This window comes from Anomaloglossus baeobatrachus, chromosome 12, assembly GCF_048569485.1.
Source record: "Anomaloglossus baeobatrachus isolate aAnoBae1 chromosome 12, aAnoBae1.hap1, whole genome shotgun sequence".
Lineage (NCBI taxonomy): Eukaryota > Metazoa > Chordata > Amphibia > Anura > Aromobatidae > Anomaloglossus > Anomaloglossus baeobatrachus.
Window position 1 is genome coordinate 40,729,997 of NC_134364.1, and position 21,731 is coordinate 40,751,727.

At 51.6% G+C, this 21,731-nt stretch overlaps 1 protein-coding gene across 2 annotated transcripts in view; it reads left to right on the forward strand.

Annotated features, from left to right (window-relative positions):
* RBM25 (RNA binding motif protein 25) overlaps window positions 1-21,158 on the forward strand; it is a 159,317-nt gene extending 138,159 nt beyond the window's left edge. For both annotated transcript variants that reach the window (XM_075330236.1, XM_075330238.1), the window contains exons 16-18: window positions 4,015-4,113; window positions 19,321-19,368; window positions 19,489-21,158. In XM_075330236.1, the coding sequence (XP_075186351.1) occupies window positions 4,015-4,113; window positions 19,321-19,368; window positions 19,489-19,581 (240 nt within the window). In that variant the 3' untranslated portion in view covers window positions 19,582-21,158. The remainder of the gene's footprint in view (window positions 1-4,014; window positions 4,114-19,320; window positions 19,369-19,488) is intronic.
* Window positions 21,159-21,731: the final 573 nt, after the last annotated feature.

Genomic DNA, 21,731 nt, shown 5'->3' on the forward strand with positions numbered 1-21,731 from the left:
GCATGTGCCTATTGCGGTCTCACACCAGCGTTGGCTACGCTTTGCGATCGGAGAGGAACATTTCCAATTCGTGGCTCTCCCCTTCGGCTTAGCCACGGCCCCTCGAGTATTCACCAAGGTCATGGCAGCAGTGGTTGCGGTCCTGCACCTCCAGGGGTTGGCAGTGATTCCTTACCTGGACGACCTTCTAGTCAAGGCCTCATCCAGTGCAGACTGCCAGCGGAGTGTCTCTCTCACTCTCGCCACGCTAGTTCAGTTCGGGTGGCTTGTCAACCTGCCCAAGTCCACTCTGACCCCGACCCAGGTGCTTTTGTACCTAGGGATGCAATTCGAGACTCTGCCGGCACTTGTCAAGTTGCCCTTAGTCAAACAGCAGTCCCTTCGTCTGGCGGTGCGCTCTCTTCTGAGGCACCGCCGTCATTCCATCAGACACCTCATGCAGGTGCTGGGTCAGATGGTGGCGTCCATGGAAGCGGTCCCCTTTGCTCAGTTCCATCTGCGTCCCCTGCAGCTGGACATTCTCCGCTGTTGGGACAAGCGGATCTCTTCCTTACACAGGCAGGTGGCTCTGTCGTCACAGACCAGGAGCTCCCTTCAGTGGTGGCTTCGGCCCCTCTCTCTGTCTCAGGGACGCTCCTTCCTGACTCCGTCCTGGGTGCTCCTCACCACGGATGCCAGCCTCTCCGGTTGGGGAGCAGTATTTCTCCATCACCGAGCTCAGGGCACTTGGACTCCGTCCGAATCAGCCCTCTCGATCAATGTGCTGGAGCTCAGAGCTGTGTTTCTAGCTCTCCTAGCCTTTCACCACCTGTTGGCGGGCAAGCACATTCGAGTTCAGTCGGACAACGCGACAGCAGTTGCCTACATCAATCACCAGGGCGGGACTCACAGCCGTCTGGCGATGTTGGAGGTTCAACGAATCCTCCAGTGGACAGAGGACTCCAAGTCCACCATGTCTGCAGTCCACATCCCAGGCGTGGAAAACTGGGAGGCCGATTACCTCAGCCGTCAAACCGTGGACAGCGGCGAGTGGGCCCTGCACCCGTCAGTGTTCAGATCAATCTGCCGCAAGTGGGGCACTCCGGAAGTGGACCTAATGGCATCCCGGCACAACTACAAGGTTCCGGTTTACGTGGCTCGCTCCCACGATCCTCAAGCCTTCGCAGCAGACGCACTGGTTCAAGATTGGTCTCAGTTCCGTCTGGCCTACGTGTTTCCCCCTCTAGCGCTCTTGCCCAGGGTTCTGCGCAAGATCGGAATGGAGGGCCGTCGAGTCATACTCATTGCTCCGGACTGGCCCAGGCGAGCTTGGTACCCAGACCTGCTCCGTCTGTCCGTAGAGGTGCCGTGGCATCTCCCGGACCGCCCAGACCTTCTCTCTCAAGGTCCGTTCTTCCGCCAGAATTCTGCGGCTCTCAGATTGACGGCGTGGCTCTTGAGTCCTGGATCCTGACGGCTTCAGGCATTCCCTCTGAGGTCATCTCCACCATGACTCAGGCTCGGAAGTCTTCCTCGGCCAAGATTTACCACAGGACTTGGAGGATTTTCCTGTCCTGGTGTCGCTCTTCCGACCATGCTCCTTGGCCGTTCTCCTTGCCGACCGTCCTGTCTTTTCTACAGTCCGGTCTACAGCTAGGACTATCCCTCAATTCCCTCAAGGGACAGGTGTCGGCTCTGTCGGTATTGTTCTAGAGGCGTATCGCCCGACTGGCTCAGGTGCGCACTTTCATGCAGGGCGCATCTCACATCATTCCTCCTTACCGGCGTCCCTTGGATCCCTGGGACCTTAATCTGGTCCTCACGGCCTTACAGAAACCCCCCTTTGAGCCTCTCAGGGAGGTTCCCTTGTCTCGACTTTCACAGAAAGTTGTTTTTCTAGTAGCCATAACTTCTCTCAGGAGAGTTTCTGATTTGGCTGCGCTCTCTTCGGAATCCCCCTTTTTGGTGTTTCACCAAGACAAGGTGGTTCTTCGTCCATCTCCGGACTTTCTCCCTAAGGTGGTGTCTCCTTTCCACCTTAACCAGGACATTTCATTGCCTTCTCTTTGTCCGGCCCCTGTGCATCGCTTTGAAAAGGCGTTGCATACCTTGGATTTGGTGCGAGCGCTCCGAATCTATGTGTCACGCACCGCCGTTTTTAGGCGGTGCACCTCACTTTTTGTGCTAACCACAGGTCAGCGCAAGGGTCTCGCTGCTTCTAAACCGACCCTAGCTCGTTGGATCAGGTCGGCTATCACCGATGCCTACCAGTGTTCTCAGGTGCCTCCCCCGCCAAGGATTAAGGCGCACTCGACCAGAGCTGTCGGTGCCTCCTGGGCTTTCAGGCACCAGGCTACGGCTCAGCAGGTTTGTCAGGCTGCCACGTGGTCCAGTCTGCACACTTTTTCGAAGCACTACCAAGTGCATGCTCATGCTTCGGCAGATGCGAGCTTGGGCAGACGCATTCTTCAGGCGGCTGTTGCCCATTTGTGAAGTTAGGTTTTGCCTACTTCACAGTTTGGTTTATTTCCCACCCATGGACTGCTTTGGAACGTCCCATGGTTTGGGTCTCTCATAAGGAACGATAAAGAAAAAGAGAATTTTGTTTACTTACCGTAAATTCTTTTTCTTATAGTTCCGACATGGGAGACCCAGCACCCTCCCTGTTGCCTGTTGGCAGTTTTTTTGTTCCGTGTGTTTCACCGGCTGTTGTTAGTAGTCAGAGTTACGGTTATTCCGAGTTTTACTCTATCTCTACTTATGGGTGGATGTCCTCCTTCAGCTTTTGCACTGAACTGGGTAGATTGTCATCCAGGAACAAAATTCTCTTTTTTTGGTAAATATTTTTTAGATTTATGATCGTGAAATGGAAACTGATAATTTGCCAATAAATACCAAAGATAGAAGACCATGGATGTAGTTCACACTGTCGGCGATTCAATGGAGTTCAGGCCAGGGAGTGAAGAACATGCGGTTTATTAAAGTCTACTTGTTTCGAAACCAATTGGTTTCTTCATCAGGACAGACTATCGTCATCAAACATGGTGTGCTCTGATGAAGAAACCAGTGGGTTTCAAAATGCATAGACTTCAATAAACTGCATGTTCTTCACTCCCTGGCCTGAACTGCATTGAATCGCCTGTCGTGCGGACTACATCCATTGTCTCTTATACTTTGACCTTTGCGCACTGCGGAGTCGCTGCAGCCGCTTATTTTATTCTTCAGGAGTTGTGCCTCTGACATTTCCATCAGATTAGCCTTTACTCATTCTCCAATTTGTACACAGTTAAGACCCTATTGTGCTTTTTTTTTTTTTTTCTTTCCTTGCACAATTTTTCATTAAAGGCACAGTAAGAACAGCTATCTGATGATAAAACATTTAATATCGGATCTTAACCATTTCTTTAACCAGTCCCTAGAAAGCAAGTCTCCATCAGAGTAGCCAGTGGCAAAACCTGAGTCCTAACAGATTGTGACAAATGTGCCTGAAGCGACTTAATGGCACTCCACGTGGCATATTATAGAGCCGGAGGAGCAGAATATATTAATGTATAGGTTTTTTTTATAGTAAGATTATGCATTTTATTAACGTCTTATATTGGGATTTTCTCATCCCTTCTTTACATTGTATACATAAGTAACTCAATCAGTGACAAGCTCCACCCACTGGACTACTAAGCCTGAGCAGAGAATGAGATCAATAAATTAGATGTTATATCTATTTTTCTTTGAAAAATTTATTAAAATCATGTTCAGTTGCTCCTCCACTTTAATTATTAAATATCTTGGAGCATAACCAGTAGCATTTTATTTTTCTGTCTGACTTGGAAAATAGTTAATGCGTCCCCATTTAATAGTATTGTAAAGCTGATAAATACTTTACGCACTTTACGCAGTACAAATTCTTACCATATACTTAAAGCCGTTGCGTTCCAAGAGTGGCAGCAAATTTGTTAATCTGAATGGTGGTAATGCACGTGACTTGTAATATTTTGTTATTCAATTTCTCTTATCTGTGACTCCCTCCACCTTTAGACATTAATGGAGCGAAGAATTAGGCCCTGGATTAATAAGAAGATCATTGAATATATCGGTGAAGAAGAAGCTACCCTAGTTGATTTTGTGTGTTCCAAAGTAAGTGATCTAAAGAAGTAACCAATCACCTTTTTTATACTTTTTTTTTGTTTTTTTGATTTGTAGAGTCCACTTGTTTAGGATATGGGGTTGTGCCCTCAGCATCTGACTTCTGAATGTTTTGTTACTGCATGATAACGTACAGTGAAGTAACGCTGAAGAACCCGGCTGCTTAGATCTTCTTTTATTGCCAGGCCTTATTACTTTGGTTATATTTGAACATTGTACAATTGTGTTAATACGAAGACTCTGATGCGGGTCCTCCGTTTTCTGATTGAATTTGAAGTAAAAATTGTACCTAAATTGTTACTAGTTTTCCATGATGATGAGATGTGATAAGTTGATTTCTTTATTGTTCCTTTGGGAGACCCAGACCATGGGTGTTAAGCTTCTGCCTCCGGAGGACACACAAAGTACTACACTTAAAAGTGTAGCTCCTCCCTCTGAGCTTATACACCCCCTGGCAGCCAGTCCTAGCCAGTTTATTGCTTTGTGTCAGGAGGCATACATCCACACATGCATTCTCATCTGATTTGTTTGACTTTTGGAAAGAGTTTAAAGAAAAGCGGGTCCATGTCTGTACTCCCGGCATGTCCCTTCTCACCCCACTGTGTCGGCGGTGTTGTTAAGGTTGATTTACAAGGCTGCAGCCTTACATGCCTTGCTCCTTCACCATCCCTTCTGGGCTCTGGCTTGAAGTGGGAGCCAGCACGGTCTCCATGCCTGTCAGGAGTCCGGTCTCCATCCACAGCCCCTTGAGGATTCTGTTGGACCGGAGCACTCATCCCCAGGGACATGGCCCTGCGTCTCAGCAGCTAAGTACCTGAGACGTTTATGTTGGGGGTCCCGGTTCTTTATTGTAAGGGGAGAGTATGCTGTATGTGATTGTTTTAACTTTGCCGGCGGATTCTCTAGCTTTTGCCTGAGAACCGCGCCGAAGGTGCCTGCTTGTTGGCCTCGCCGCTTAAATTTAGGCCCTGGCTTCGTCTGAGGCCTAGTTTCATTTTCCTGCCCTCGAATGTCACTCATGCAGAGGGACAGGTTCGGCTCCTCCCGGCGGCCGTTCTACACAGGGGAGGGCGTCCCTCCTTCCCTGCAGGTCTCTATAGCCCTCCAGTTCCCGCTCTTTTATAGGAACGCCCCCTAGTCATTTCTCAGGCAGAGTTCACTCTGCTCTGGGACATCCTGCATTCTGCATCTCTGCTGAGGTGCTGCGACTGGGGGACCGGGCTTCGGGATCTGGAGGGCACACAACACCGCGCTCAGCGGTCTGGTAAGCCACAGCCGGTCTCCGGTTGTGGACCTCTGTATATTCTCCCTGGGGTTCATTCTCTGCAAAACCCCCACTCCAGCAGCATGTTTCAGCACAAGGAGCAAGGCTTCTCTCAGGCTGCTGCTGCACCTGTGACTGAACCCCCGGCATGGGTAGAGTCCTTTTCTAGGTCCATATCCCAGTCATTTGCTGAGTCCATGGGACTTTTGTCCAGGACTTTGATGAATATGCATCAGCCCCCCTCACAGGGTGCCTCTAATGCTCTTGACAGAGGACTCCTATCCTCTGACCTCCATCCATCGGAGCTCACGGAGGATTCATCATCTGATCCCAGACCCCGTCCTTCTAAGAGAAGGCGCAGGGTTTCCTCCCCCTCCCCATCCCACTGCTCTGTCTCAAGAGCTGACTCTCAAGATGAGGAGGATGCCCTCACTGGGGGCTCGGAGGCTATGTATCCCATCGATTTCTCTGAGGGCGACTCAGATCTTAGTGATTTGATTGCTTCTATTAATTCTGTACTGGATCTCAATCCGCCAGTGTCAGAGGAGCAACTCTCTTTGGCAGAAAAACATCAGTTTACCTCGCCTAAGAGAGTGAAGAGTGTGTTCTTTAACCACTCCAGTTTTCAGACCGCTGTGACCAAACCCAGGGCCTGCCCTGACAAACGCTTTCCAAAGCGTGGTTCTGATGACCGGTTTCCATTTCCACCTGAGGTGGTCAAGGAGTGGGCTCACTCCCCAAAGGTAGACCCTCCGGTATCTAGGCTATCAGCCCGGACCGTGATGTGTGCTCCCTCACCTCTCACCCCCGTGATGTGTGCTCCCTCACCTCTCACCCCCGTGATGTGTGCTCCCTCACCTCTCACCCCCGTGATGTGTGCTCCCTCACCTCTCACCCCCGTGATGTGTGCTCCCTCCACCTGTCACCCCCGTGATGTGTGCTCCCTCCACCTGTCACCCCCGTGATGTGTGCTCCCTCCACCTGTCACCCCCGTGATGTGTGCTCCCTCCACCTGTCACCCCCGTGATGTGTGCTCCCTCCACCTGTCACCCCCGTGATGTGTGCTCCCTCCACCTGTCACCCCCGTGATGTGTGCTCCCTCCACCTGTCACCCCCGTGATGTGTGCTCCCTCCACCTGTCACCCCCGTGATGTGTGCTCCCTCCACCTGTCACCCCCGTGATGTGTGCTCCCTCCACCTGTCACCCCCGTGATGTGTGCTCCCTCCACCTGTCACCCCCGTGATGTGTGCTCCCTCCACCTGTCACCCCCGTGATGTGTGCTCCCTCCACCTGTCACCCCCGTGATGTGTGCTCCCTCCACCTGTCACCCCCGTGATGTGTGCTCCCTCCACCTGTCACCCCCGTGATGTGTGCTCCCTCCACCTGTCACCCCCGTGATGTGTGCTCCCTCCACCTGTCACCCCCGTGATGTGTGCTCCCTCCACCTGTCACCCCCGTGATGTGTGCTCCCTCCACCTGTCACCCCCGTGATGTGTGCTCCCTCCACCTGTCACCCCCGTGATGTGTGCTCCCTCCACCTGTCACCCCCGTGATGTGTGCTCCCTCCACCTGTCACCCCCGTGATGTGTGCTCCCTCCACCTGTCACCCCCGTGATGTGTGCTCCCTCCACCTGTCACCCCCGTGATGTGTGCTCCCTCCACCTGTCACCCCCGTGATGTGTGCTCCCTCCACCTGTCACCCCCGTGATGTGTGCTCCCTCCACCTGTCACCCCCGTGATGTGTGCTCCCTCCACCTGTCACCCCCGTGATGTGTGCTCCCTCCACCTGTCACCCCCGTGATGTGTGCTCCCTCCACCTGTCACCCCCGTGATGTGTGCTCCCTCCACCTGTCACCCCCGTGATGTGTGCTCCCTCCACCTGTCACCCCCGTGATGTGTGCTCCCTCCACCTGTCACCCCCGTGATGTGTGCTCCCTCCACCTGTCACCCCCGTGATGTGTGCTCCCTCCACCTGTCACCCCCGTGATGTGTGCTCCCTCCACCTGTCACCCCCGTGATGTGTGCTCCCTCCACCTGTCACCCCCGTGATGTGTGCTCCCTCCACCTGTCACCCCCGTGATGTGTGCTCCCTCCACCTGTCACCTCCGTGATGTGTGCTCCCTCCACCTGTCACCCCCGTGATGTGTGCTCCCTCCACCTGTCACCCCCGTGATGTGTGCTCCCTCCACCTGTCACCCCCGTGATGTGTGCTCCCTCCACCTGTCACCCCCGTGATGTGTGCTCCCTCCACCTGTCACCCCCGTGATGTGTGCTCCCTCCACCTCTCACCCTCCCCGATCTGCGCTCTCCCTCCACCTCTCACCCTCCCCGATCTGCGCTCTCCCTCCACCTCTCACCCTCCCCGATCTGCGCTCTCCCTCCACCTCTCACCCTCCCCGATCTGCGCTCTCCCTCCACCTCTCACCCTCCCCGATCTGCGCTCTCCCTCCACCTCTCACCCTCCCCGATCTGCGCTCTCCCTCCACCTCTCACCCTCCCCGATCTGCGCTCTCCCTCCACCTCTCACCCTCCCCGATCTGCGCTCTCCCTCCACCTCTCACCCTCCCCGATCTGCGCTCTCCCTCCACCTCTCACCCTCCCCGATCTGCGCTCTCCCTCCACCTCTCACCCTCCCCGATCTGCGCTCTCCCTCCACCTCTCACCCTCCCCGATCTGCGCTCTCCCTCCACCTCTCACCTCTCACCCTCCCCGATCTGCGCTGCGCTCCCTCTCCCACCTCTCACCCTCCCCGATCTGCGCTGCGCTCCCTCTCCCACCTCTCACCCTCCCCGATCTGCGCTGCGCTCCCTCTCCCACCTCTCACCCTCCCCGATCTGCGCTGCGCTCCCTCTCCCACCTCTCACCCTCCCCGATCTGCGCTGCGCTCCCTCTCCCACCTCTCACCCTCCCCGATCTGCGCTGCGCTCCCTCTCCCACCTCTCACCCTCCCCGATCTGCGCTGCGCTCCCTCTCCCACCTCTCACCCTCCCCGATCTGCGCTGCGCTCCCTCTCCCACCTCACACCCTCCCCGATCTGCGCTGCGCTCCCTCTCCCACCTCACACCCTCCCCGATCTGCTGCCTCCTTCATCTCCTGTGATCCTGCTGCCTATATCCATCCTGTAGGGCAGTCATGGCGAACCTTTCACAGGCCGAGTGCCAACCAATCCTATTATGTAAATAATTGATTGTAACCTTACCTTTGCCATCTTCTCTTCAGCAGGGGACATCACGCTCGTGCATGCTTACCACACATTGAAGCTGAGCCCCTTCCCTTTCCAGACACAGCAGTTGGATTATTCCTTCTGGAATAAAAATTGCAGCATATTAGAGATTTTAGCATAGAATGTAATCAGATGTCACCCTGTAATCCACACCTACATTTCAAAGTCTGAACATCTTGAAATCCCATAAAGATGTACGAGTTGCTCCCCCCCCTTCATTGTGTTGTTCTGTCCCCCCTTCCTGGCCACTTCCTGGTAAACATGTCCCCCATCCTGATATATATTTCCTACATTCTGGTATATTTGTCCACATCATGGCCCCATCCTGGTAAATGTACCCCATTCCTGGTAAATGTACCCCATTCCTGGTAAATGTACCCCATTCCTGGTAAATGTACCCCATTCCTGGTAAATGTACCCCATTCCTGGTAAATGTACCCCATTCCTGGTAAATGTACCCCATTCCTGGTAAATGTACCCCATTCCTGGTAAATGTACCCCATTCCTGGTAAATGTACCCCATTCCTGGTAAATGTACCCCATTCCTGGTAAATGTACCCCATTCCTGGTAAATGTACCCCATTCCTGGTAAATGTACCCCATTCCTGGTAAATGTACCCCATTCCTGGTAAATGTACCCCATTCCTGGTAAATGTACCCCATCCCTGGTAAATGACCCCTTCCTGGTATATGTACCTGATCCAGGCATGTTCCCTTATCCTGGTAAATGTCCCCTTTCCTGGTAAATGTACCCCATCCTGGTAAATGTCACCCTTCCTGCTAAATGTTCCCCCATCCTGGCATGTTCATGTACCCCCATCCTGGCATGTTTCCCCCCCATCCTTTCATGTTTCCCCCCATTCTGGTAAATGTATCCCCCATACTGGTAAATGTACCCCTTCCTGGCATGTTTCCCTTCCTGCTAAATGTACCCCATCCTGGCATGTTTCCCCCATCCTTGCAGTCATGTTTCCCCCATCCTTGCAGTCATGTTTCCCCCATCTTTGCAGCCATGTTTCCCCCATCTTTGCAGCCATGTTTCCCCCATCTTTGCAGCCGTTTCTCTCCCTCTTTGCATCCGTTTCTCTCCCTCTTTGCGCGTTTCCCCCATCTTTGCAGCCATGTTTGCCCCGTGCTCCCATGTTTGCCCCATGCTCTGTATGCCCTGTGCGCTGTTTGCCTTGTGCTCTGTTTGTATATGCCCCGTGCTCCCATGTTTGCCCAGTGCTCTGTTTGTATATGCCCCGTGCTCCCATGTTTGCCCCGTGCTCTGTTTGTATATGCCCCGTGCTCTGCCCCGTGCTGGCTCTGTCCCCCGTGCTCCCCATGTTTCCCCCGTGCTCCCCATGTTTCCCCCGTGCTCCCCATGTTTCCCCCGTGCTCCCCATGTTTCCCCCGTGCTCCCCATGTTTCACCCGTGCTCCCCATGTTTCCCCTCTTCGCTCCCCATGTTTCCCCTCTTCGCTCCCCATGTTTCCCCTCTTCGCTCCCCATGTTTCCCCTCTTCGCTCCCCATGTTTCCCCTCTTCGCTCCCCATGTTTCCCCCGTGCTCGGTATACCCCGTGCTGGCTCTGTCCCCCGTGCTCCCCATGTTTCCCTCGTGCTGGCTCTGTCCCCCCACACTTTGGCACAGCCGCGCACACAGCTTAAAAAAAAACAAAAAAAAAACTCACCTTCTAGCCCCCATCCTCCGCTGCTGCGTCCTCAGTCACTTCAGTTCCCGCGCGGCCAGTCCACAAGACCCCGGCACCGCCTACTGACGCTCCTCCGTCTCCTAGGCAACAGGTCTGCAGCCCAGGAGAGGAGGCGTGTCAGAGCGAGGAGAAATGTCTCCTCTGCTAAACACCACCTTGATCTGCTGGCGCGATCACACCAGCATATCAAAGTGGCTCAGTGTGGCGACCGCGCGCGTGCCAACACAAAGGGCTCTGCGTGCCCTGTCTGGCACGCGTGCCATAGGTTCGCCATCACTGCTGTAGGGTAACTATCCCCAATCTCACCTCCCACTCCCCTTCCCTCCCATCCCCCTCTTCCCCCCCATCCTCTGCCGCTCCTGCATCCACTGCGCCCTCTCCCATCTGCCCCCACCCTATCCCAGCCGTCGCCGTCTCACATTCACAGAGCTCCCTTTATATGCCACTGCCGCCCCCCCCATCTGCCGCAGTTCTGATCCATCCTGTAAGTATTGTTCGTGGCTCTTTTCTAACTATCCCCAATCGCATCTCCCACTCCCTCCCCCCCCCCCCCCCTCCTCCCTCACTTGCTTGCTGCCAAGTGCTGATCAGCTACGTGATTGGCTGATCAAGTACGTAATTGTTGCTCTAGTTTTTGCTTTTTTCTTTGTGCACCCCAAATAAAAAAAAAACAAAACACAACTTGAACAATTAGGTACCTGATCAGCAATCGTCCTGCAGTCGTACTTGACTTTGTACAGGACTTCTTTTTCCATCCCACCTAGTCCCCCCCCCCCTTTTTTGCAGAACATTTGTGCGTGCGCCCTATTTTTTTTTCCTATGCCATGGGGGCCTAGTTTCCAAAATGGGTTCACATGTGGGGGCGCTCCACTGTTTCGGCACCTCAGGGGGTCTCCAAACACAACATGGAATACACTAATTATACCAGACAATTTTGCGTTTGAAACGTCAAATGACGCTCCTTGCATTCTGAGCCCTGCTGTGCGCCCAAACATTTGATTTCCACCACATATGAGGCGTTTGTGTACTCAGGAGAAATTGCACAATACATTTTATGGTGCAATTTTTCCTGATACCCTTGTGGAAAAAAAAGCTACCTGGTTTAAGTAACAATTTCTTTGTCGCTCCATTGGGAGACCCAGACAATTGGGTGTATAGCTTCTGCCTCCGGAGGCCACACAAAGTATTACACTTTAAAAAGTGTAACCCCTCCCCTCTGCTATACACCCTCCCGTGCATCACGGGCTCATCAGTTTTATGCTTTGTGTTGAAGGAGGCACACATGCACACAATGCTCCACATTTTAGTCAGCAGCAGCTGCTGATTATATCGGATGGAAGAAAAGAGGGCCCCTAACAGGGCCCCCGGCATGCTCCCTTCTCACCCCACTGAGTCGGCGGTGCTGTTAAAGGGAACCTGTCATCAGAAATTTTGCCCAAAAGCTAAAAGATTCCCCCTCTGCAGCTCCTGGGCTGCATTCTAGGAAGGTCCCTGTTATTATTGTGCCCCATGTGAGACCAAAATAAAGCCTTTATAAAGTTCTACCTTTTTGTATGCAGCTTCTGTAAATTCGTCCCGGGGGCGGGCTCTCTGCCGTCCGTTATTCTGCCTCCTGGTCCTGTATGCCGCCCCCATCGCTCCTTTCCATATCTGATGCACCGCCCACTGCTCCAGCCATCCCCGTGCATGCCCAGTGCCAGTCTCACAGGACTGAGCACTGTGACTGCTGGTGATGTGTGCGCAGGCAAGTGATTATGGACGGGGCTGTGACTGTTATCAGCAAGCACCCGGCCATAATCTCTTGAGCGCGCAAACCTCTCCAGCGTCACACTGAGCTCAGGATTTATGCTAGACTGTATGGGCTGCTTTCAGGGATGACGTCCCTTTGTCATGTGATAGGGGCGTGTTCGAAATACTATCACATGACAAAGGGACGTCATCCCTGAAAGCAGCCCATACAGTCTAGCATAAATCCTGAGCTCAGTGTGACGCTGGAGAGGTTTGCGCGCTCAAGAGATTATGGCCGGGTGCTTGCTGATAACAGTCACAGCCCCGTCCATAATCACTTGCCTGCGCACACATCACCAGCAGTCACAGTGCTCAGTCCTGTGAGACTGGCACTGGGCATGCGCGGGGATGGCTGGAGCAGTGGGCGGTGCATCAGATATGGAAAGGAGCGATGGGGGCGGCATACAGGACCAGGAGGCAGAATAACGGACGGCAGAGAGCCCGCCCCCGGGACGAATTTACAGAAGCTGCATACAAAAAGGTAGAACTTTATAAAGGCTTTATTTTGGTCTCACATGGGGCACAATAATAACAGGGACCTTCCTAGAATGCAGCCCAGGAGCTGCAGAGGGGGAATCTTTTAGCTTTTGGGCAAAATTTCTGATGACAGGTTCCCTTTAAGGTTGAGGTACCCATTGCGGGTACACAGGCAGGAGCCACATGCCGTTTTCCTTCCCCATCCCTTAGGGGCTCTGGGGAAGTGGGATCCTAACCGGTCATCCAGCCACTGGGACCGGGCTCCCTCCGCAGCCCCTGGGGGAATCTGCCGGACAGGAGACGGAGTATCGTCAGGGACATGGCCCTGCACCTACAGGTACTCTGTGTCCCCGTTGGGACGGTGCATGAAGCACCTTGGCCTCAGACGCAGCTGCGACTGCGGTGTGGATTTTTTGTCTGGGACTACCGCGCCGACCGTGCCTGTTTGCCGGCCGCGGTTTTTACTTTAGTCCCCGGCTTTTGCGGCCTAGTGTGTTAAACTCCCGCCCCTGAGCCTGCCAGTCAGGGAGAAAGGCGGGACGGTCGGTATGATGCCGACAGTGAGGGCTGGAGCACACTTCGCTGTCCTCCGCCCCCCTCACTGATCACTATGAGCCACCAGGTTCCCGCACTTTTGCGGTTCCGCCCACGGCTCTCTCCTCCCCTCGGAACGCCGGCAGCCATTGTTATAATTCTGCCGGTGGAGGATCTCAGAATCTGCTCCACTGCTCTGGGAGAGGGGGATCCTAACCGGTCGCCATGCACTGGGACCGGGCTCCATCCGCAGCCCCTGGGGGATTCTGACGGACAGGAGACTGGACATCATCAGGGACAGAGCCCTGCATCATAAGGTACTCTGTGTCCCCTGAGGGACGGTGCATGCAGCATCTGTGTCGCAGCGGTTGCTGAGTGGTTTGTGAGACTGGGACTACCGCGCCGACCGCGCCATGTTTGCCGGCCGCGTTTTTAAATTTAGTCCCCGGCTCTTGCGGCCTAGTACCATATACTCCCGTTCTCGGGCCTGCCAGTCAGGGGTAACGACGGGACGGCCGACTGGACGTCGGCAGGGAGGGCTGGAGCATACGTTGGTATCCTCCTTCCCCCTCACTGAGCACTGTGGGGCACCAGTTTTCAGGTGCTGACCCCCCTTGGTGCCGCAGTGTATATATATATATGTTTATTTATATGGTATATGATCTCACTGTTCGGCAGCATTATTTGCTTTTGGCTGTATACCCTCACTGATTACTCTGCGGAAGACATGCTGTTGTTTGCTCTTAAAGAGTAAGGGTGCCAAGGCACTGGCTTATTTTACAACCTGTACCTCTTGTGCGGCTATATTACAGGCAGGTTACATATACCCTCATTGTGTACAATGCTTGGCCCCGAGGGCACTCACTCAGCCGGAGCCTCCGGCACTGGTGGGACCCTCGGCCAGGTGGTACCGCCGGTTTCCACTGCACAGATGACAGGGACAGAGTTTGCATGTTGGAATCAGCAAATCTCTGAGTAGCTTTCACATTCCAGGACTCAGTCTATGGACAGAGGGTCTGCTAAGATACTGGAAGCCTTGCAGTCCAGACCGATAACACAGGGCCAGGGAGCTGTGAGTTCATCGCTCCCGGGTCCCTCTGGGTCGGTACAACAAGGGGCTCCTGGGGTAACACCCAGATCCCACGGTGAGAACTCCGTCACGGACCGCGGCCTCTGATAGGCTAAGTGGGCCCGCTGGGAACCTTCCCCGACTTCATCAGGAGTGCGTGTTTCGATCACTCTAACTCCAGAGGGGCCGTCCAGAAGCACAGAACTTTACGGAGAAGCGCTTACTAAGCGCCTTATTGACACGCGTTCCCCTTTTCCCCCCTGACGTTGTTAACGATTGGGCTCAGTGTCACAGGGTAGATTCTCCAGTCTCTAGGCTGGCGGCTAGATCCGTAGTATTAGTGGCAGATGTCCATCTCTCACGAATGCCACTGACAGGCAAATAAAGCTTATGATGAAATCCATCTATGAAGCCATAGTCGCATCTTTTGCCCCAGCCTTCGCAGCCGTGGGGGCACTCCAAGCTATCTCAGCTTCTCTGGCTGAGATTATTGCGGTTGCACATACCTCTGCCCCGCAGGTTGTGTCCTTCACTTCTCAGGCGTAGGTTTTTTCGTTCCACGCCATGAACGCCGTTCCTGGACTCTGCGAGCCGTACAGCGGTAGCATCCACCAATTCGGTTGCAGTCTGCAGGGCCATGTGGCTACGTGAATGGAAGGCAGGCTCTGCTTCCAAGAAGTTCTTAACCGGTTTGCCATTTTCTGGCGACCGTTTGTTTGGCGAGCAATTGGATGAAGTTACTAGACAGTCCAAGGGAAAGGTATCGTCCTTGCCCCAGTCCAAAGATTTCGGTCATTTCGGTCCTCAGCAAAGTTCCGTTCCTCCACGTCCAACAGGTCAGAGGAGGGCTAGAGGAACTCTTCTGCATGGCGGTCTAAGTCACAAGGCGGCTTCCTCATGACTTCGGCCTCACCAAGACCGCGTCCTCGGTCGGTGGCAGGCTCTCCAGTTTTTGCGACGCCTGGTGGCCACATGTCCAAGACCGATGGGTGAGAGACATTCTGTCTCACGGTTACAGGATAGAGCTCTGCTCTCGTCCTCCGACTCGTTTCTTCAAAACATCTCCGCCCCCCGAGCGAGCCGATGCACTTTTTCAGGCGGTGAACACTCTGAAGCCTCGATGTCACAAGGAGACTTCCTAGCATCAATTGACATCAAGGATGCTTATCTCCATGTGCCGATCGCACCCGAGCTTCAACGCTTTCTGCGTTTCGCCATCAGGGACGAACACCTTCAGTTCGTGGCACTGCCATTCGGCCTGGCGACAGCCCCACGGGTCTTCACCAAGGTCAGGGCAGCAGTGGTGGCGGTCCTACACTCTCAGGGCCACTCGGTGATCACTTACCCAGACGATCTTCTAGTCAAGACACCCTCCTGGGTGGCATGTCAACACAACCTGACCATTGCTCTGGAGACTCTCCAGGGGTTCGGGTGGATCATCAAATTTCCAAGGTCAAAACTGACACCGACCCAATCACTGACTTGCCTCGGGATGGAGTTTCATACTCTCTCAGCGATAGTGAAGCTTCCGCTGCATAGTCAGCGTTCACTACAGACAGGGGTGCAATCTCTCCTTCGGGCCCAGTCACCCCTTGAGGCGCCTCATGCACTTTCTAAGGAAGATGGTGGCAGCAAGGGAGGCAGTTCCCTTGCGCAGTTTCGTCTGCGTCCGATTCTATCGGACACCGCAAATGGGACAGGAGGTCGACGTCCCTAGACAAGAACATCTCTCTTTCCCTTGCAGCAAAACCTCTCTTCAGTGGTGTCTTCTTTCCACTTCCTGGGCGAAGGAAAAATCCTTCCGGCCCCCAGCCGGGGCTGTGGTCACGACGGACGCGAGTCTGTCAGGGTGGGGAGCGGTCTTCCTCCACCACTCGGCTCAGGGAACCTGGACTCCGACACAGTCCTCCCTTCAGATCAATGTTCTGGAGATAAGGGCAGTGGATCTAGCCCTAAAGGTGTTCCAGCGGTGGCTGGAGGGCAGGCAGATCCGAATTCAGTCGGACAACGCCACGGCGGTTACGTACATCAACCACCAGGGCGGCACACGCAGTCGTCAAGCCTTCCGAGCAGTTCGGCGGATTCGGCTGTGGGCGGAAGCCACAGCCTCCACCATCTCCGCAGTTCACATCCCGGGCGTAGAAAACTGGGAAGCAGATTTTCTCAGTCGCCAGGGCATGGACGCAGGGGAATGGTCTCTTCACCCGGACGTGTTTCTAGAGATCTGTTGCCGCTGGGGAACGCCGGACGTCGATCTAATGGCGTCTCGGCACAACAACAAAGTCCCGGCATTCATGGCTCGGTCCAAGGATCACAGAGCTCTGGCGGCAGACGCGCTAGTTCACGACTGGTCGCAGTTTCGACTGCCTTATGTATTTCCTCCTCTGGCACTACTGCCCAGAGTGTTACGCAAGATCAGGTCAGACTGTCGCCGCGCCATCCTCGTCGCTCCAGACTGGCCGAGGTGATCGTGGTACCCGGATCTGTGGCACCTCACGGTGGGTCAACCGTGGACACTCCCAGACCGACCAGACTTGCTGCCTCAAGGGCCATATTTCCTTCTGAATTCTGCGGCTCTAAACCTGACTGTGTGGCCATTGAGTCCTGGCTCCTAGCGTCATCAGGGATATCTCCAGATGTCATTGCCACCATGAGACAGACCAGGAAACCAACGTCCGCCAAGATCTATCACAGGACTTGGAGGATCTTCTTATCCTGGTGCTCTGATCAGGGTTTTACTCCCTGGCCGTTTGCCTTGCCCACTTTTCTTTCTTTCCTTCAATTTGGAATGGACAAGGGCTTGTCTCTCGGCTCTCTCAAGGGACAAGTATCGGCGCTTTCCGGTCCCACCTTACAAGCGTCCGTTAACACCCTCGGATCTTAACAGGGTGCTGACGACTCTTCAGAAGCCACTTTTCGAGCCGATGCGGGATCTCTCTATCTCGCCTTTCGCAAAGGGTGGCCTTCCTAGTGGCAGTCACATCACTCAGAAGAGTGTCTCAGCTAGCAGCGCTGTCATGCAAAGCCCCCTTCCTGGTGTTTCACCAGGATAGGGTGGTTCTACGTCCGGTCCCGGACTTTCTCCCTAAGGTATCCCCGTTTCATCTCAATCAGGATATCGTCTTAGCCTCTTTGGGTCCGCATCCAGTTCACCAATGTGAAAAGGATTTGCATTTATTAGATCTGGTGAGAGCACTCCGGCTCTACATTTCTCGCACGGCGCCCCTGCGCCGGTCTGATGCGCTCTTGTCCTTATCGCGGGCCAGAGTAAGGGATTTCAGGTTTTCAAGTCAACCTTGGCTCGGTGGATCAAGGCACCGATTCTTGAAGCCTACCGTTCTTTTAGGCGACCGATTCCTGCAGGGCTGAAGGCCCATTCTACCAGAGCCGTCGGTGTCCTGGGCATTGCGACACCAGGCTACGGCTCGGCAGGTGTGTCAGGCGGCTACCTGGTCGAGTCTGCACACTTTCACGAAACACTATCAGGTGCATGCCGATGATTCGGCAGATGCCAGCCTAGGTAGGCGACTCCTTCAGGCGGCAGTTGCCCACCTGTAAGAGGGGGCCGTTTTTCGGCTCTTTTTATCGAGGTATTCTTTTACCCACCCAGGGATTGCTTTTGGACATCCCAATTGTCTGGGTCTCCCAATGGAGCGACAAAGAAGAAGGGAATTTTGTTTACTTACCGTAAATTCCTTTTCTTCTAGCTCCTATTGGGAGACCCAGCACCCGCCCCTGTTCCCTTCGGGCTGTTGTTCTTTTGTGTACACATGTTGTTCATGTTGAATTGTTCTTTTGGTTCATGGTCTTCAGTTCTCCGAACATCCTTCGGATTGAATTTACCTTAGACCAATTTATAAGTTTCCTCCTTCCTGCTTTGGCACCAAAACTGATGAGCCCGTGATGCACGGGAGGGTGTATAGCAGAGGGGAGGGGTTACACTTTTTAAAGTGTAATACTTTGTGTGGCCTCCGGAGGCAGAAGCTATACACCCAATTGTCTGGGTCTCCCAATAGGAGCTAGAAGAAAAGGAATTTACGGTAAGTAAACAAAATTCCCTTCTTTGTGGTAAAAAATATTTTTTTTATTTTCACGGCTCAACGCTATTAACTTTTGTGAAGCCCCCAGAGGTTCAAAGTGCTCAATAAACATCTAGATAAATTCCATGAGGGGTCTAGTTTCCAAAATGGGGTCACATTTGGGGGAGCTCCACTGTTTCGGCACCTCAGGGGCTCTCCAAACGCAACATGGTGCGGCTAACGATTCTAGCTAATTTTCTGTTCAAAAAGTCAAATGACGCTCCTTCCCTTCCGAGTCCTGCCGTGCGCCCAAACAGTGATTTTTAGCCACATATGAGGTATCTGCGTGCTCAGAAAAAATTGCCCAACAAATTTTGGGGGTTCATTTAATCCTGCTACCCTTGTGAATATGCAATATTTGAGGCTAAATTAACATTTTTGTTACAAAAAGTAAAATGTTCATTTTTTTCCTTTCACATTGCTTTTAGTCACTGTGAAGCACCTGAAAGGTTAATAACCTTCTTGAATGTGGTTTTGAGTAGCCTGAGGGGTGCCGTTTTTGGAATGGTGTCACTTTTGGGTGTTCTGTGTCATGTAGACCTTTCAAAATCGCTTCAAATGTGATGTGGTCCCTAAAAAAAAAAGTGGCTTTGTAAATTTTGTTGTAAAAATGAGAAATTGCTCATAAATTTTGAACCCCCTATAACTTAAATTTTTTTTTCCCCAAAAATTGCTCTGATGTAAAGTAGACATGTGGGAAATGTTGTTTATTATTTTGTGTCATGTCTTGTTGGTTTTAGAGCATAAAAATTAAAAGTTTGAAAATTACAAAATTTTCGCAAAATTTCCATTTTTTTCACAAAGAAACGCAAAAAATATCGGCCTAAATTTACCACTAACATGAAGTACAATATGTCACGAAAAAACAGTCTCAGAATCACCGGGATCCGCTGAAGCATTCCAGAGTTATAACCTCATAAAGTGACACTGGTCAGAATTGCAAAAAATGGCCTGGTCTTTAGGGTCAAAATAGGCTTGGGGTTAATGGGGATGAGCCGATGTGTCGGGTGAGTTCTGTTATTGCATTTTGTACATTAAACTTTTTTTTTTTTTTTTTTTACTTGATAGGTAATGGCTCACAGTTCACCTCAAAGCATTTTAGATGATGTTGCCATGGTAAGTGTGTGTGTGTGTGTGTGTGTGTGTGTGTGTGTGTATCTCCTTTTGCAGAATTAGTTTTGGGTTTTCTTTTTTTTAGTATACAATGTTCTAAATGTTGTTTTTCTCCTATAATAGGTGTTGGATGAAGAAGCAGAAGTATTCATAGTAAAAATGTGGAGGCTACTAATTTATGAGACAGAAGCAAAGAAAATTGGTCTTGTGAAATAAAGCACATTATGCGTTAATGTAAAAAGAGAAAGGAAAAAAAAAATCCATATGCCGTAATCACATCTTTGCCGTCACGGAGACCCTGCGGAGCAGTTTATTGCAGTCCCAGATTTCTGCACAGTTGCTCAGAATTCCACAGTCCTCAAAATCGATCGGGAATTTTGTGTAGACAATGTGATGATTTTTTTTTTTTTTTTCCTTTTTCTCCCATCTAATAGTAACTTCTTGGCTATTGAACTCCTAGATCATCAGCGCAGTATTTAGGCACGCAATTAAACCAGTGTGGCAACTGGTACGGTTAAACAAAGGATTACAGCTACTGTAATGGTAATGGCATCTCACGGTGTTTTTCAAGTCCACGTTCATATTAAAGTTTCCGATATTTCCAAACTGTTTGCACTTATGTTCCATGCCTGTTGTACATACGAAGAACAGACTTGTGATTCACGGAGACCGGTCTGCTTTCCTGATATACATGACCTCTGCCTCACTATTACGCGGTAATCTTACATCTTGTCTCTACACCTCTTCATGTAAAGACTCTTGTTATCTACGGAACTGGATCCACACGATGTAATATGCCAACATTGAGGCTCCCTGGTGTCTCTATATTATAAAGTTTTCTTCTGCTCCTATTTTGCAATTGTGATACATATCGCTCTATGCCTTGGTTCAAAATAAGGCAAAATGTGTCATTTTTAAGCCATATCCCTTGTTCACACGGTGCTGTTTTAGTGCTTTTCTTTTGGATACAATAGCAGATTTTGCTTTAAAGGAGGAAAAGAAAAAGCAACAAAACACTACCGGACTGATTTTTGCTTCTGATGAACCAATCTTCAGTTGAGTTGTAATCCTTTGGAAAAGGGCTACAATTTATCGTCTTATATCAACCTGTTTTGCGCTACATTTTTACTCCATTTTTTAATGTCTTTCAACAGCCAAACCGTACAATATCAAGAACATTTTATTTTGTCCCAAAATAAACTTTTTTTTTTTTTTCTTAATACATCAACAAAGCCGCAGATTTCTTTTTGGATCTTTTTTTTTTCTTGTCAATAACTGTGGAACATAAGTTTTTATTTTATCCTGATTGATCCCTGAAATGGAAGATGAAGGTGGGGACTGCTCAATGCTGCCAAGTGACTTGTCCACGGATCAGTGTCTATTAAATAACCTGCTGTAAAATCTAGTGGTCTTCTCTTTTGGTACAGTACAATGCCTTTTTGGGGAACGTCCCTTGTGCAGTTGATTCTCTGCTTACGTTCATCAGCATGTGCTAGGGATAAACACTGTAATCCCAATTCACACAGATGAGTTGTTAGATCTCGCTATACTATATGTAGTCGTATTGTACAGCTGACCAATATTTATTTTCTATTGGGACGGATTAACCATTGAACCCTGAACTGCTGTTTTTTTTTGTAAAACTGCTGCAATATCAGTTATTGTATTTAAAAACATTGGTTTGTCTAATGTGGAAGCTGTGATCCGATTGCCAGACAACTTGCATTTGGAAATTGTCAAGCCATGAAAGGCTTATTCTGTAAATAATTCAACATTAAAATGTATATATTTGATATGTGCACTTAGTCTTTATAGGATTCCTGACATCTGTGTTACAAAATGCTTATGTTCCCCATTACTTGGCTATGGTAAAGCAATTCTTTCTTTGTCGCTCTATTGGGAGACCCAGACAATTGGGTGTATAGGCTATGCCTCCGGAGGCCGCACAAAGTATTACACTCAAAAGTGTTAAGCCCCTCCCCTTCTGCCTATACACCCCCCGTGCTCCCACGGGCTCCTCAGTTTTTTGCTTTGTGCGAAGGAGGTCAGACACGCACGCACAGCTCCACAGATTGGTCAGCAGCAGCTGCTGACCATGTCGGATGGAAGAAAAGTGGGCCCATATAGGGCCCCCAGCATGCTACCTTCTCACCCCACTCTTGTCGGCGGTGTTGTAAGGTTGAGGTATCCATTGCGGGTACGGAGGCTGGAGCCCACATGCTGTTTTCCTTCCCCATCCCCCTCAGGGCTCTGGTGGAAGTGGGATCCTATCGGTCTCCAGGCACAGGAGACCGTGCTTCATCCACAACTCCTGTGGAGCCTGCTGGATAGGAGCCGGGTATCGTTCAGGGACATGGCCCTGCTAC